At 45.8% G+C, this 16,212-nt stretch overlaps 1 protein-coding gene across 22 annotated transcripts in view; it reads right to left on the reverse strand.

The window, feature by feature from the left end:
* The window catches only part of DLG1 (discs large MAGUK scaffold protein 1), a 1,011,951-nt gene that overhangs the window by 716,686 nt on the left and 279,053 nt on the right, over nucleotides 1-16,212 (reverse strand). For all 22 annotated transcript variants that reach the window (XM_063916386.1, XM_063916392.1, XM_063916391.1 and 19 more), the window contains exon 4: nucleotides 14,052-14,216. In XM_063916386.1, coding sequence (XP_063772456.1) covers nucleotides 14,052-14,216 — 165 coding nt within the window. The remainder of the gene's footprint in view (nucleotides 1-14,051; nucleotides 14,217-16,212) is intronic.

The raw sequence follows: 16,212 nt of genomic DNA on the forward strand, positions 1-16,212 counted from the left end.
TTGTTTAAATGGTCTGTTTGTAGCCACCACGCTAGAGACCTTTTTACATTTACTGGAATCTTTATCATCTGCTTCTTTATCGTTTGATGACTTCCGTTCCATTTGGTCAAAATCAGGTGCTGCAATGGTCTGGAGTGGAATTGCGCATATTCCACCATGTCGAAGGTTGATACCATCAGACCCAACAGTCGCATTGCTGCATGGACTGACATTGTCTGGGCTTGCAACGCTTCCTGAGCCATGACCTGCACCTTGACTATCTTTTTCTCTGGTAAGAGAACTTTCTGTAGGTCTGAATCCAATATGGCCCCCAAATGAACCATCCGCTGTGACGGATTCAGGGACGACTTCTCCCAATTTATGAGCCACCCGTGTCTCTGTAAACAAACTATCGTCTGTTGAAGATGGCTCAACAGTAAATCTTGCGACTATGCTAAGATTAACAGGTCGTCGAGGTATGGGAATATTCTTATCCCCTGCTTGCGCAGACAAGCTGCCATAACCACCATGATCTTGGTAAACACCCTGGGTGCTGTAGCTAGCCCGAAAGGCAGAGCTTGGAACTGGAAATGTTCCTGGAGGATGGCAAACATGAGGTAACACTGATGTGACAGTGCTATAGGCACATGTAGGTAAGCATCCCGTACATCCAGAGATACCATGTAATCTCCCGGTTCCATAGCCAACATTATGGAGCGTAACGTCTCCATGTGGAACTTCGGGATCCATATGTATTTGTTCAACATTTTCAGATTTAGAATTGGTTTATATGACCCATTTGGTTTCTGGATTAGAAATAGATTGGAGTAATACCCCTGTCCCTTTTGTGATGGAGGTACTGGGACAATCACACCTGACTGCAGTAATTTTTGGACTGCTTCTTGCAGGGCATTGGCCTTCGACTCTATACGAGACGGGCTGGTGCAAAAAAATCTTTGAGGAGGCTGCCTCCTGAATGGGAACCCATACCCCTGAGATACTACCTTCTGCACCCAGGCATCTGCTGTTGACTGTCGCCATATGTGTGCAAATTGAAGGAGTCGGCCCCCAACCCTGGAATCCTCCAGGCGGAGGCCCGTCTCTTCAGGCTGAGGGTTTCTGTTCAGGTTTGGAAACTGGCTTTTTACCAGCCCACTACTTCCTACCCCTGGATTTAAACTGGGGTTGTTTAGGCTCCTCTTTTGCTTTCGCTTTGCCAACGAAAATAAGAATTTACTTACCGATAATTCTATTTCTCGTAGTCCGTAGTGGATGCTGGGGACTCCGTCAGGACCATGGGGATTAGCGGCTCCGCAGGAGACAGGGCACAAAAGTAAAAGCTTTAGGATCAGGTGGTGTGCACTGGCTCCTCCCCCTATGACCCTCCTCCAAGCCTCAGTTAGGATACTGTGCCCGGATGAGCGTACACAATAAGGAAGGATTTTGAATCCCGGGTAAGACTCATACCAGCCACACCAATCACACTGTACAACCTGTGATCTGAACCCAGTTAACAGCATGATAACAGCGGAGCCTCTGAAAAGATGGCTCACAACAATAATAACCCGATTTTTGTAACAATAACTATGTACAAGTATTGCAGACAATCCGCACTTGGGATGGGCGCCCAGCATCCACTACGGACTACGCGAAATAGAATTATCGGTAAGTAAATTCTTATTTTCTCTGACGTCCTAAGTGGATGCTGGGGACTCCGTCAGGACCATGGGGATTATACCAAAGCTCCCAAACGGGCGGGAGAGTGCGGATGACTCTGCAGCACCGAATGAGAGAACTCCAGGTCCTCCTCAGTCAGGGTGTGCCCCTGACCAAGTAGCTGCTCGGCAAAAGTTGTAAAGCCGAGACCCCTCGGGCAGCCGCCCAAGATGAGCCCACCTTCCTTGTGGAATGGGCATTTACATATTTTGGCTGTGGCAGGCCTGCCACAGCATGTGCAAGCTGAATTGTACTACACATCCAACTAGCAATCGTCTGCTTAGAAGCAAGAGCACCCAGTTTATTTGGTGCATACAGGATAACAGCAAGTCAGTTTTCCTGACTCCAGCCGTCCTGGAAACCTATATTTTCAGGGCCCTGACAACATCTAGCAACTTGGAGTCCTCCAAGTCCCTAGTAGCCGCAGGTACCACAATAAGCTGGTTCAGGTGAAACACTGACACCACCTTAGGGAGAAACTGGGGACGAGTCCGCAGCTCTGCCCTGTCCGAATGGACAATCAGATATGGGCTTTTGTGAGACGAAGCCGCCAATTCTGACACTCGCCTGGCCGAGGCCAGGGCCAACAGCATGGTCACTTTCCATGTGAGATATTTCAAATCCACAGATTTGAGCGGTTTAAACCAATGTGATTTGAGGAATCCCAGAACTACGTTGAGATCCCACAGTGCCACTGGAGGCACAAAAGGGGGTTGTATATGCAGTACTCCCTTGACAAACTTCTGGACTTCAGGAACTGAAGCCAATTCTTTCTGGAAGAAAATCGACAGGGCCGAAATTTGAACCTTAATGGACCCCAATTTGAGGCCCATAGACACTCCTGTTTGCAGGAAATGCAGGAATCGACCGAGTTGAAATTTCTTCGTGGGGCCTTCCTGGCCTCACACCACGCAACATATTTTCGCCACATGTGGTGATAATGTTGTGCGGTCACCTCCTTCCTGGCTTTGACCAGGGTAGGAATGACCTCTTCCGGAATGCCTTTTTCCCTTAGGATCCGGCGTTCAACCGCCATGCCGTCAAACGCAGCCGCGGTAAGTCTTGGAACAGACATGGTACTTGCTGAAGCAAGTCCCTTCTTAGCGGCAGAGGCCATGAGTCCTCTGTGAGCATCTCTTGAAGTTCCAGGTACCAAGTCCTTCTTGGCCAATCCGGAGCCACGAGTATAGTTCTTACTCCTCTACGTCTTATAATTCTCAGTACCTTGGGTATGAGAAGCAGAGGAGGGAACACATACACTGACTGGTACACCCACGGTGTTACCAGAGCGTCCACAGCTATTGCCTGAGGGTCTCTTGACCTGGCGCAATACCTGTCCAGTTTTTTGTTCAGGCGGGACGCCATCATGTCCACCTTTGGTCTTTCCCAATGGTTCACAATCATGTGGAAGACTTCCCGATGAAATCCCCACTCTCCCGGGCGTCGGAATGAACACTGCTGACAGTGCTATCACCTGATTTTCCGCCAAGCGAAGAATCCTTGCAGTTTCTGCTATTGCCCTTCTGCTTCTTGTGCCGCCCTGTCTGTTTACGTGGGCGACTGCCGTGATGTTGTCCCACTGGATCAATACCGGCTGACCTTGAAGCAGAGGTCTTGCTAAGCTAAGAGCATTGTAACTTGCCCTTAGCTCCAGTATATTTATGTGGAGAGAATTCTCCAGACTTGATCACACTCCCTGGAAATTTTTTCCCTGTGTGACTGCTCCCCAGCCTCTCAGGCTGGCATCCCTGGTCACCAGGACCCTTCCTGAATGCCGAATCTGCGGCCCATTAGTAGATGAGTACTTTGCAGCCACCGCAGAAGAAACACCCTTGTCCTTGGAGACAGGGTTATCCGCTGATGCATCTGAAGATGCGATCCGGACCATTTTTCCAGCAGATCCCACTGAAAAGTTCTTGCGTGAAAACTGCCGAATGGAATCGCTTCGTAAGAAGCCACCATTTTTCCCAGGACCCTTGTGCAATGATGCACTGACACTTTTCCTGGTTTTAGGAGGTTCCTGACTAGCTCGGATAACTCCCTGGCTTTCTTCTCCGGGAGAAACACCCTTTTCTGGACTGTGTCCAGAATCATCCCTAGGAACAGCCGATGTGTCGTCGGAAAGAACTGCGGTTTTGGAAAATTTAGAATCCACCCGTGCTGTCGTAGAACTACTTGAGATAGTGCTACTCCGACCTCCAACTGTTCTCTGGACCTTGCTCTTATCAGGAGGTCGTCCATTTTCTTTGAAGAAGAATCATCATTTCGGCCATTACCTTGGTAAAGACCCGGGGTGCCGTGGACAATCCAAACGGCAGCGTCTGAAACTGATAGTGACAGTTCTGTACCACGAACCTGAGGTACCCTTGGTGAGAAGGGCAAATTGGGACATGGAGGTAAGTATCCCTGATGTCCCGGGACACCCTATAGTCCCCTTCTTCCTGGTTCGCTATCACTGCTCTGAGTGACTCCATCTTGATTTGAACCTTTGTAAGTGTTCAAATATTTCAGATTTAGAATAGGTCTCACCGAGCCTTCTGGCTTCAGTACCACAACATAGTGTGGAATAATACCCCTTTCCTTGTTGTAGGAGGGGTACTTTGATTATCACCTGCTGGGAATACAGCTTGTGAATTGTTTCCAATACTGCCTCCCTGTCGGAGGGAGACGTTGGTAAAGCAAACTTCAGGAACCTGCGAGGGGGAAACGTCTCGACTTTCCAATCTGTACCCCTGGGATCCTACTTGTAGGATCCAGGGGTCCTGTACGGCCCCAGCGTCATGCTGAGAAACTTGGCAGAAGCGGTGGAGGCTTCTGTTCCTGGGAATGGGCTGCCTGCTGCAGTCTTCTTCCCTTTCCTCTATCCCTGGGCAGATATGACTCTTATTGGGACGAAAGGACTGAGGCTGAAAAGACGGTGTCTTTTTCTGCAGAGATGTGACTTAGGGTAAAAACGGTGGATTTTCCAGCAGTTGCCGTGGCCACCAGGTCCGATGGACCGACCCCAAATAACTCCTCCCCTTTATACGGCAATACTTCTTTGTGCCGTTTGGAATCTGCATCACCTGACCACTGTCGTGTCCATAAACATCTTCTGGCAGATATGGACATCGCACTTACTCTTGATGCCAGAGTGCAAATATCCCTCTGTGCATCTCGTATATATAGAAATGCATCCTTTAAATGCTCTATAGTCAATAAAATACTGTCCCTGTCAAGGGTATCAATATTTTTAGTCAGGGAATCCGACCAAGCCACCCCAGCTCTGCACATCCAGGCTGAGGCGATCGCTGGTCGCAGTATAACACCAGTATGTGTGTATATACTTCTTAGGATATTTTCCAGCCTCCTATCAGTTGGCTCCTTGAGGACGGCCCTATCTGGAGACGGTACCGCCACTTGTTTTGATAAGCGTGTGAGCGCCTTATCCACCCTAAGGGGTGTTTCCCAACGCGCCCTAACTTCTGGCGGGAAAGGGTATACCGCCAATAATTTTCTATCGGGGGAAACCCACGCATCATCACACACTTCATTTAATTTATCTGATTCAGGAAAAACTACAGGTAGTTTTTTCACACCCCACATAATACCCTTTTTTGTGGTACTTGTAGTATCAGAAATATGTAACACCTCCTTCATTGCCCTTAACAATTAACGTGTGGCCCTAAAGGAAAATACGTTTGTTTCTTCACCGTCGACACTGAAATCAGTGTCCGTGTCTGTGTCGACCGACTGAGGTAAATGGGCGTTTTAAAGCCCCTGACGGTGTTTGAGACGCCTGGACAGGTACTATTTTGTTTGCCGGCCGTCTCTGTTGACATTATCACGTAATTCCTTGAATAAGCCATCCATTCCGGTGTCGACTCCCTAGAGAGTGACATCACAATTACAGGCAATTGCTCCGCCTCCTCACCAACATCGTCCTCATACATGTCGACACACACGTACCGACACACAGCACACACACAGGGAATGCTCTGATAGAGGACAGGACCCCACTAGCCCTTTGGGGAGACAGAGGGAGAGTTTGCCAGCACACACCAAAAACGCTATAATTATACAGGGACAACCTTTATAAGTGTTTTTCCCTTATAGCATTTTAATATATATAGTCATATCGCCAAATAAGTGTCCCCCCTCTCTGTTTTAACCCTGTTTCTGTAGTGCAGTGCAGGGGAGAGCCTGGGAGCCTTCCCACCAGCATTTCTGTGAGGGAAAATGGCGCTGTGTGCTGAGAAGAATAGGCCCCGCTCCCTTTTCGGCGGGCTTCTTCTCCCGTTTTTCTGAGACCTGGCAGGGGTTAAATACATCCATATAGCCCCCAGGGGCTATATGTGATGTATTTTTAGCCAGAATAAGGTACTATCATTGCTGCCCAGGGCGCCCCCCCCAGCGCCCTGCACCCTCAGTGACCGCTGCTATGAAGTGTGCTGACAACAATGGCGCACAGCTGCAGTGCTGTGCGCTACCTTATGAAGACTGAAAAGTCTTCTGCCGCCGGTTTCTGGACCTCTTCACTTTTCGGCATCTGCAAGGGGGTCGGCGGCGCGGCTCCGGGACGAACCCCAGGGTGAGACCTGTGTTCCGACTCCCTCTGGAGCTAATGGTGTCCAGTAGCCTAAGAAGCCAATCCATCCTGCACGCAGGTGAGTTCACTTCTCTCCCCTAAGTCCCTCGATGCAGTGAGCCTGTTGCCAGCAGGACTCACTGAAAATAAAAAACCTAACAAAACTTTTACTCTAAGCAGCTCTTTAGGAGAGCCACCTAGATTGCACCCTTCTCGGCCGGGCACAAAAATCTAACTGAGGCTTGGAGGAGGGTCATAGGGGGAGGAGCCAGTGCACACCACCTGATCCTAAAGCTTTTACTTTTGTGCCCTGTCTCCTGCGGAGCCGCTAATCCCCATGGTCCTGACGGAGTCCCCAGCATCCACTTAGGACGTCAGAGAAAAGAGCGAAATTTTAAACCCTTGGACTTAGGGTTATAGGTAGCCGGAAATCTGACCTTTTTCGATTCAGCCTCTGATTCTAGGATATCCGATAAAGGTTTTCCAAACAATATATTACCCACAAAAGGCAATGCTTCCAATTCTTTCTTGGATTCCGCATCTGCCTTCCAGGTACGTAGTCAAATTGCTCGACGAGCGACTACTGTCAAGGCTGAAGCTTTAGAAGCAACTGTACCTACATCAATTGCTGCTTCTTCCACATACTGGGCAGATTGTCTTAAACGGCAAAAATTATCCTCTTGCTCCCTATGAGGAGAAGGGATGCTATTCTCTAGTTCCTCTATCCATTCGCCCATTGCCTTTGCTACCCAGGCCAAAGCCATAGCAGGTCTTACCACTGCTCCTACTAGAGAAAAAATATTTTTCAAAAGGCTATCTACCCTTCTGTCTGTGACATCATTTAGTGAGGTAGATGACAGTGGTAAAGTAGATTTATGCACGAGTCGCAGAACATGTGCATCTACTTTTGGAGGAACTTCTCTTTTCGAACAATCCACAGCTGGAAATGGATAATAAGAATCCCATCTCTTAGGAATCTTATACTTTTTACTGGGCGCTGCCCAAGACTCATCCATCATTTCTGTCAGCTCATCTGACACTGGGAATTCAGCTTTCACTGATTTTGTTCGTTTAAATACAGGTGCTTTAGATTTTAAAACGGTCTTGGCTGGCTCTTCCAACGAGAGAACAGCTTTCACAGCATTAATAAGTTCAACTACATCATCTGAACTAAAACTCTGCGACTGATCATCATACGGAGTTGAATCTATTGTCTCATCGTCCGATGTATCATCTTGTGTAGTCTGCCACATAGACGTATCTGTCTTAGTCTTAACTGTCTCTTGGTTGCTTGTAGAGGCTACTGGAACCAAGCCGTAGGAAGGGAGCTGCATGTATGGGTTCATAGTGTAACCTAACCCCTGAGGTGGTGCTACTGTAGTTAACTTGTCCGCTATAGAAGATAGAGTCTTTGCGAACATATTCCATGGTGGCTCTGTTGGTGGTTGAAAAGCGAAACAGTTTGCACACAAACCCTCATAAGTGACCAACTGATTCATATCAATTACCCCTGACTTACAAGATAAGCATGTTAGAGCTATAGGAGTGCTTGATAAATTCTCCTCATCACTTTTGCCGCTCACAGACATGGTAATAATCTGTTATTGACTACACAATTTTGTGACTGAAAAACACCCTATATGTCAGTATATAGAGGTGAGATCAATCTGACCACAGTGCACCTGATTTGAGGGTCAGAACAGGACTGACATTACACAGAAAAGTCAGCACACATACTAGCAGTCAGCCACATGTTAAAGCATTAGACATTGTCATATGAGAATACAACCTCCATAACAACTTATACATAAGTAGGAAAATTGTACTTCTGTTTTAACTGGCTCTCTTTTTCAACATAAACATGCAGAAAACACAGTAATATACAGGTCTCATATGCAATAGGTACTAAAGATTAACAATGCATACTAAAAAGTAGAAGGAATTTTTAGTACTGTATACCCTGCCTCCGGAGAGCGGGATACAGGGAGACTCACCACACTTCCATATCCAAGCAAATACGCTCGTAAGAATCTGAGTGGATTCAGACGCTACTGGTGTACACTGCCGCTCTTGGTAACTGATAACAGACACGGACGCTCACCAACGGACACGGACGCTGAGCGACTTCCACGTGTATGCAGACGCTGCGACTCGGTCTGGCGGGCTTTATCTCCAGTGTACACAACCGCAGCGTCTAAGCTGCGACAGAGTACCCTTGTGGTAGCGTCTGAGCCGGAAGTGAGGTCATTCAGTTCATGAAACGAGAGACACGCGGGAACTGGCCATGAACTCGGAGGGACGGCCAGGAGAGCGTCTGAATCCCCCCGTTGACTTAAACTCCCAGGATCGCGGCCTCTAACTAGTCCTGGCGCCTATGATCCCCGGAGCATAGCGCTGTCACACTCGAGATGTTCGGTGCATCAACACACTGTTTGTAGTCTCCAACAAATCAGTGTAGCTGTGTCCTGACCCCTCTAGTAAGAGGAAGTCCATAGACTCACCGTCTCCCCATGCTCCGGCCACAGCCTGGTTACGTCTGCTGGACCTGCTAAAACATCCGACACAGACGCCCGTCGAGACAGCGCTGATACCCGAAGGTAAGCGTTGCTGCGACCCGGTGGGGAGTTGTTGGAGTGACTCTTTCTAATATGTGTTTAAGACGCTGTTAAGAGAAGTTGCTCTAAAAAAACATTATAGTAAGTCTATGAAAATAAAGTAATGAAAACTTGAGATTGCTTTCACAGCAGCCCTGTGACCATGCGGCTTCCTGCCGCACCAAGCAAAAAAATGATCTAACTGAGTCAGTGGGCAGGACTATATAGTGAAGGCCCCAATGCATCCTGGGAAACCAGAAAGCTCGTGACCGTGTTGGTGCCATTTTCGCTGTCCCTCGACAATATCCCAATGTTATCCTGTGGATAATCCTGTGGACCCAGCCAGAGAAATCATAGTTTTGATAGAGGACAACCACTCCGGCGCCCTTGCTGGTATCTGCGCTACAACAGTGCAATCCTGATTATATGGAATGAGATCATCCCGAGAGGCCATGTCCTCAGCTGCATAAGACACAGAGTCAGAAAAAAAGCAATTGTTTCCCCAGCACACTGAATGGATAACAGTAACCAGATATAAATCCCACATGATAATAGAATTCAGAGATCTTCGTTACACATATTTGCGCAAATGTGTGGTTAAGCCCCAAAGCCGCATCAAGGCCTCTCTGTATATTTGGGGTCCCTAGCGCTATATCTAGGTGCAGGGTGTGGCACCCCAAAACACCAGAATGAGCCAGAAAGCACAGCGTGACATACCAGTGTAAAAAATTATAGTGTTAATAAATTAGTATTTAGGAAGCCGAAGCTATAGAGGGGGTGATACAAACATGAAATGTAATTAAAATAGAGATCTATCTATATCTTTGGGGCTTAACCAGTGTGCTGGGGAAACAATTGCTTTTTTTCTTGCTCAGAAATACCCCTTCCTTTCGAGCACCTGAATGATATCACTAAGCTAATTGAGCATTTACCAATCTATATGTATGTTGTGAGAGGCAGAGAGGTTTCTGCATTAGGAGGAGGTGCAGGCCCTGACATGCCACATGGAGCATTATGGGGTTGCTCCAAGGTAAGTAGCTCTTAGCTTAGACATATTTTAGTAAGGAGCCATTATCATGTGACTCCTTGCTGGTTAATATTAGACCCAGATTGGGGTAATGGAGGTGTGAGGTGTGGTGCCTCTGGACTGGCTGAGCTGGATGGCTTTAGTGTGGCATACCTTTACATTCCATTAACACTTTTCACTTATTAATTTTCTAACACTAATTCTCTATTTTAATTACATTTCATGTTTGTATCACCCCCTCTATAGCTTCGGCTTCCTAAATACTAATTTATTAACACTATAATTTTTTACACTGGTATGTCACGCTGTGCTTTCTGGCTCATTCTGGTGTTTTGGGGTGCCACACCCTGCACCTAGATATAGCGCTAGGGACCCCAAATATACAGAGAGGCCTTGATGCGGCTTTGGGGCTTAACCACACATTTGCGCAAATATGTGTAACGAAGATCTCTGAATTCTATTATCATGTGGGATTTATATCTGGTTACTGTTATCCATTCAGTGTGCTGGGGAAACAATTGCTTTTTTTCTTGCTCAGAAATACCCCTTCCTTTCGAGCACCTGAATGATATCACTAAGCTAATTGAGCATTTACCAATCTATATGTATGTTGTGAGAGGCAGAGAGGTTTCTGCATTAGGAGGAGGTGCAGGCCCTGACATGCCGCATGGAGCATTATGGGGTTGCTCCAAGGTAAGTAGCTCTTAGCTTAGACATATTTTAGTAAGGAGCCATTATCATGTGACTCCTTGCTGGTTAATATTAGACCCAGATTGGGGTAATGGAGGTGTGAGGTGTGGTGCCTCTGGACTGGCTGAGCTGGATGGCTTTAGTGTGGCATACCTTTACATTCTATTAACACTTTTCACTTATTAATTTTCTAACACCATCTCTCTATTTTAATTACATTTCATGTTTGTATCACCCCCTCTATAGCTTCGGCTTCCTAAATACTAATTTATTAACACTATAATTTTTTACACTGGTATGTCACGCTGTGCTTTCTGGCTCATTCTGGTGTTTTGGGGTGCCACACCCTGCACCTAGATAAAGCGCTAGGGACCCCAAATATACAGAGAGGCCTTGATGCGGCTTTGGGGCTTAACCACACATTTGCGCAAATATGTGTAACGAAGATCTCTGAATTCTATTATCATGTGGGATTTATATCTGGTTACTGTTATCCATTCAGTGTGCTGGGGAAACAATTGCTTTTTTTCTTGCTCAGAAATACCCCTTCCTTTCGAGCACCTGAATGATATCACTAAGCTAACTGAGCATTTACCAATCTATATGTATGTTGTGAGAGGCAGAGAGGTTTCTGCATTAGGAGGAGGTGCAGGCCCTGACATGCCACATGGAGCATTATGGGGTTGCTCCAAGGTAAGTAGCTCTTAGCTTAGACATATTTTAGTAAGGAGCCATTATCATGTGACTCCTTGCTGGTTAATATTAGACCCAGATTGGGGTAATGGAGGTGTGAGGTGTGGTGCCTCTGGACTGGCTGAGCTGGATGGCTTTAGTGTGGCATACCTTTACATTCTATTAACACTTTTCACTTATTAATTTTCTAACACTATCTCTCTATTTTAATTACATTTCATGTTTGTATCACCCCCTCTATAGCTTCGGCTTCCTAAATACTAATTTATTAACACTATAATTTTTTACACTGGTATGTCACGCTGTGCTTTCTGGCTCATTCTGGTGTTTTGGGGTGCCACATCCTGCACCTAGACATAGCGCTAGGGACCCCAAATATACAGAGAGGCCTTGATGCGGCTTTGGGGCTTAACCACACATTTGCGCAAATATGTGTAACGAAGATCTCTGAATTCTATTATCATGTGGGATTTATATCTGGTTACTGTTATCCATTCAGTGTGCTGGGGAAACAATTGCTTTTTTTCTTGCTCAGAAATACCCCTTCCTTTCGAGCACCTGAATGATATCACTAAGCTAATTGAGCATTTACCAATCTATATGTAAGACACAGAGTCCCTGGACATAGCTGACTGAAGACCCCAAACACTCCACACACATACACAGGGTAGGTTAGACAGAGTTTCCACCCTGAGAATGGCAAGAGAGACACAGAGATCAGAGCCAACACACTCACAGCGCTGGTATATATAAAGGACACCCCTTATCAGTGCCAACTGTGTACTGTAATAGTTGCACAGATCTAATTCACCGCCTACCCCCCTTCTACAACCCCCTGGTACCGCACATGATAGCTGGAGTTGCTTGGAAGGAAAGCTCTGTCAGTGTCTGTGTACAGGAACTGCAGGCAGGAAAATGGCGCTGAACACTGCTGGGTCCGCTCGTCGGAGAAGCTCTGCCCCTTGAAGATGGCGCGTCTGCCCGCACAAAATCTTTATACTGGCCTGAGGACTCCGTCGCATGGCGGGGGGATTCCGTTCCCTGTTGAGCGTCTGTGTACGGAGGAATGTAACACTAGCCCGGGGATTCAGTCTCCGGTTAGCATCTGTGACCAGTGTAGGGTATTAAGACGCTGGCTCAGGACGCCCCTCAAAGCGCCGATACTATGTCGCTGAGCCTTCCCGGAGCGCAGCCACTAGGAGCTGTGCTCCTACCCTTGTGCCGCCATATCTCGCCTCTTCCGATCTTCTGGCTCTGTAAGGGGGTGGCGGCATGCTGCCGGGGTGAGCGATCCCCTGTGGCGGGGAACGTTTGACCCCCTCAGGAGCTCAGTGTCCTGTCAGCAGAGATAGTAGCTCAGACCCCGCAGGGCGGACACTACTCTCTTCCTTCCCCCCCCCCCCCCTTAGTCCCTCGAAGCAGGGAGGCTGTTGCCAGCAGCTTCCCTGTAAAATAATAAACTCTAAAAAAATAACTTTTACTAATGAAGCTCTGTAGAGCTCTCCTAGCTGTGACCGGCTCCTCCGGGCACATTTTCTAAACTGGGTCTGGTAGGAGGGGCATAGAGGGAGGAGCCAGCCCACACTCTCAAACTCTTAAAGTGCCAATGGCTCCTAGTGGACCCGTCTATACCCCATGGTACTAAATAGACCCCAGCATCCTCTAGGACGTAAGAGAAAAAGGAAATAACAGGCACCTTTGCAGGAAACAAGTGGAAGATAAGAGATTTAAGATAAGGTCTGCCCCTGGCAAAGCTTTTACTGCATTCTATGAACACAAAACATACATGGAAGATGACAAAGAATATTTTAGTAGAACCCAATTCAGCTGAAGAGTCCATAATGTAGCGATCCTCAGCAACAGCCTCAGGTCTTAATAGAAGAGAACTTCAAAAGAGCAGAATGTTATACTATGACAGACTGTATTAAAAAGTATGTGGGGGCTGGGCACTGCCACAGGAGATGCTCAGTACTTCCTAAGATCTCAGCATCAACCACACAGATAACTAGCCATTAGAGAATATGCTTACATCCTGGGATTTACATTAAAGGCTGAACAGACACTAATGTATATTAACAGCACTTCAAAATAATAAAGTATATGCTGCTCTAAAATATGACAAAGCATCAATATATATTCATCCTTTTCTATATGTTTTCTACAATATTATATCGAAGCACATTTATTCATGTATATTTATACTTCATGTATTTTGTACTGTTCATGCCACTTATGTGATTTATTATGTTTTTTCCCTCATTCTCTGTGCTACAGCAAGCTGGCAGGCAGGAGGGGACCCAACCTCTACCTCTGGTGACTTTTAAGCACTGTGTTACCATGATGACTGGGACTGCGCTGGCCAGAATCTCGTCATCTGGGCACTCCCGGTGGGGATGTGCAAATGGCGGGTTGACTCACGTTTGTGGCTTATTTGAAGAGGAGTCAGTACGATAATTGTGTTTATTGTACTGTGGTGTGTACTTGTATTTTGGTCTGTACCTTAATAAAAGGGGCATCCAGTCTAAAACATGTATATTGATAGTCTCACTGTTTGAATTTCTTTTGCTGTCCTGGAGTGCCATTCTTTAGTAATGAGATAGATAGATAGATAGATAGATAGATAGATAGATAGATAGATAGATAGATAGATAGATAGATAGATAGATAGATAGATAGATAGATAGATACACTTACACATATATACACACACATACAATAGTATGTACATACTTTTGCCAGCTTTTCACAAAATATTCTACACTGTGAAGACAGATAAAATCCTTACCTTTAATGGGGAAATATGAGAGTGAGACACAAGCCCATGGACATTCTCTATCTGAGATATATTCTTCTCAGAGATCTGAACTAGCTCTGGACTTCTACCCTCATTCAGGTTGAGAGGTGAGCTAGGCTCTTGAGACAGGACGTCATCATCTTGGTACCGATATTTCTAGAAGACAAGAGTCATAAAATAAACTTAATATTAAAGTATTTTTCATGTATTATTCCTATAAATGACATTTAAATACAGACATTTAGTAACAGCCATTATACATATAGTAGCAGATTAAATTGGGGTTTTCTTTTCGCAGCCGCCACTAGATGGCGCTCAACAGCAGCAATTCAATTGTTCTGCCGTTTATGCACCCAGCAGTCGTAGAGAACACTTTTTCTGTGCAGGAAAAAATGTGCGCAAACTGAGTTTGGACTCCCAAAGCAGGAGTTTAGACAGGTTTAGCCGTTTAAGGTGTCTAAACCCAGTCTGTTTGGGCGCAACATGCGCGATATGCATGTGCACCTGAACATCTAAATTGTGACAATTGTCTGGGTGTCTAAACAGTCCCGTTTAGATGGGATATTTAGACCCTCCCAAACAATTGAATCGTCCCTCATAGTAGGTTAGATTTTACACATTGCATTCTTTTAGTAGTAGTGTATACGATTTAGTAGTAGTGTATATGATATAGACTAGGTCATGAGATTCACCATTTATATACAAATTTGTTATCGCTCCTCCACAACAACAACAACAAAAACTTGAAAGCTACATATATTAATCGTTTAACCTATATTTAATAGAATTTCAGCATTTGATTTTTCATTCAACGGAACATTTGAAATAAAATAAAGGAAAAATAGCAGACAAAAAGGATGGGACCCTTAAAGTCCGCAGCCGTGGGGTGGGGTGTCTGGAGAGTGGCAGCTGCAAGAAGATTCTTGTTTCATGCACAAAGCTATTAAAAATATAGTATGAAACTACTTTAATGCTATGTGTATAAGGTGTATATGAAACAAATGCATTTCGTGTTCAGACTTTGGTCCAATCCACAAGATGTTTCCAAAATACGGAAAAAGATTAAATCCAAAATACTTCAGGTCCCATACTTATCGGATATGGGAGAATCAACCTGTATGTGATTTATATTGAGTGTGTACATTTTTGAATATTTATTGTTAAAATGGTTTACTATTAAACTTATAGTGAACCTACATCTTGCATTGCAATCTTTCTTGAATATACTGTAAATGGATATACATTTGTGAGTATATAGTTAACTAGACTAGCAAATTGAAGAAATATTAATTTAAATAGAATATTTGCTCTAAGGTTAATGTATTAATATTGGTAGTAAAGCCCCTAGGCCAGGCCTGGCCAACCTGTGTGTCTCCAGCTATTGAGAAACTACACACTCCAGCATGCTCTACCCACAGTTGTAGCATTTGCTAATAGCAAAAGTGTAGCAGGGCATGCAGGGACTTGTAGTCTCACAACATCTGGGAGAGCCACAGGTTGGCCAGGCCTGCCCTAGGCTTTATCAAACTAAAATATTATATAAAATGGACTGAATTTACATTACTGCCTAGACCCTAATAACAACTGAATGGCACTGTTACCCTAGTGGATTCCAAATACCTCCCCCAGGGTGATTCTCCAGAAAGTGAACATAAAGTCCTGTGCATCACATGCTTTTAAAAATGTTCTCCTTTTAAACTGTTCTGTTAAGAAATTGGTGTTATATGAAAAACTTAATTGCTTAGTAGCAATGCCTTATCCTATAACTTAAGACCTACTAAAATCTTGGTATTTTGAAGTAGTATGTTTGAATTTGTGTAGCTGTCCCATGCACCACGGAGAATCGCACCCCAGAATTAAATCACAAGACCCATATTCCAGGCCAAGTGTCAGCTCAGCTGTGCCCGAAACCCTAGTATCCTCCGGACACACTGATGAATGGATCACCAATGCAGGGCCGAAACTAGGGGGGGGGCTAGGGGGGCAGGTGACCTGGGCGCCGGATTGGAGGGGGCGCCGAGACCCCCAAACACTGCCGCGGCACTTTTAAACCCCCTTCTCCCGAGTGCCCAGCTCGGGGGCGGGGTTTCGCGGAATGACGCGATTGCGTCGTGACGTCACGGCGCAAACGCGTCATTCAACGAAACCCCGC

The sequence above is a fragment of the Pseudophryne corroboree genome, chromosome 4 (genome assembly GCF_028390025.1).
Source record: "Pseudophryne corroboree isolate aPseCor3 chromosome 4, aPseCor3.hap2, whole genome shotgun sequence".
NCBI classification, from domain to species: Eukaryota; Metazoa; Chordata; class Amphibia; order Anura; family Myobatrachidae; genus Pseudophryne; species Pseudophryne corroboree.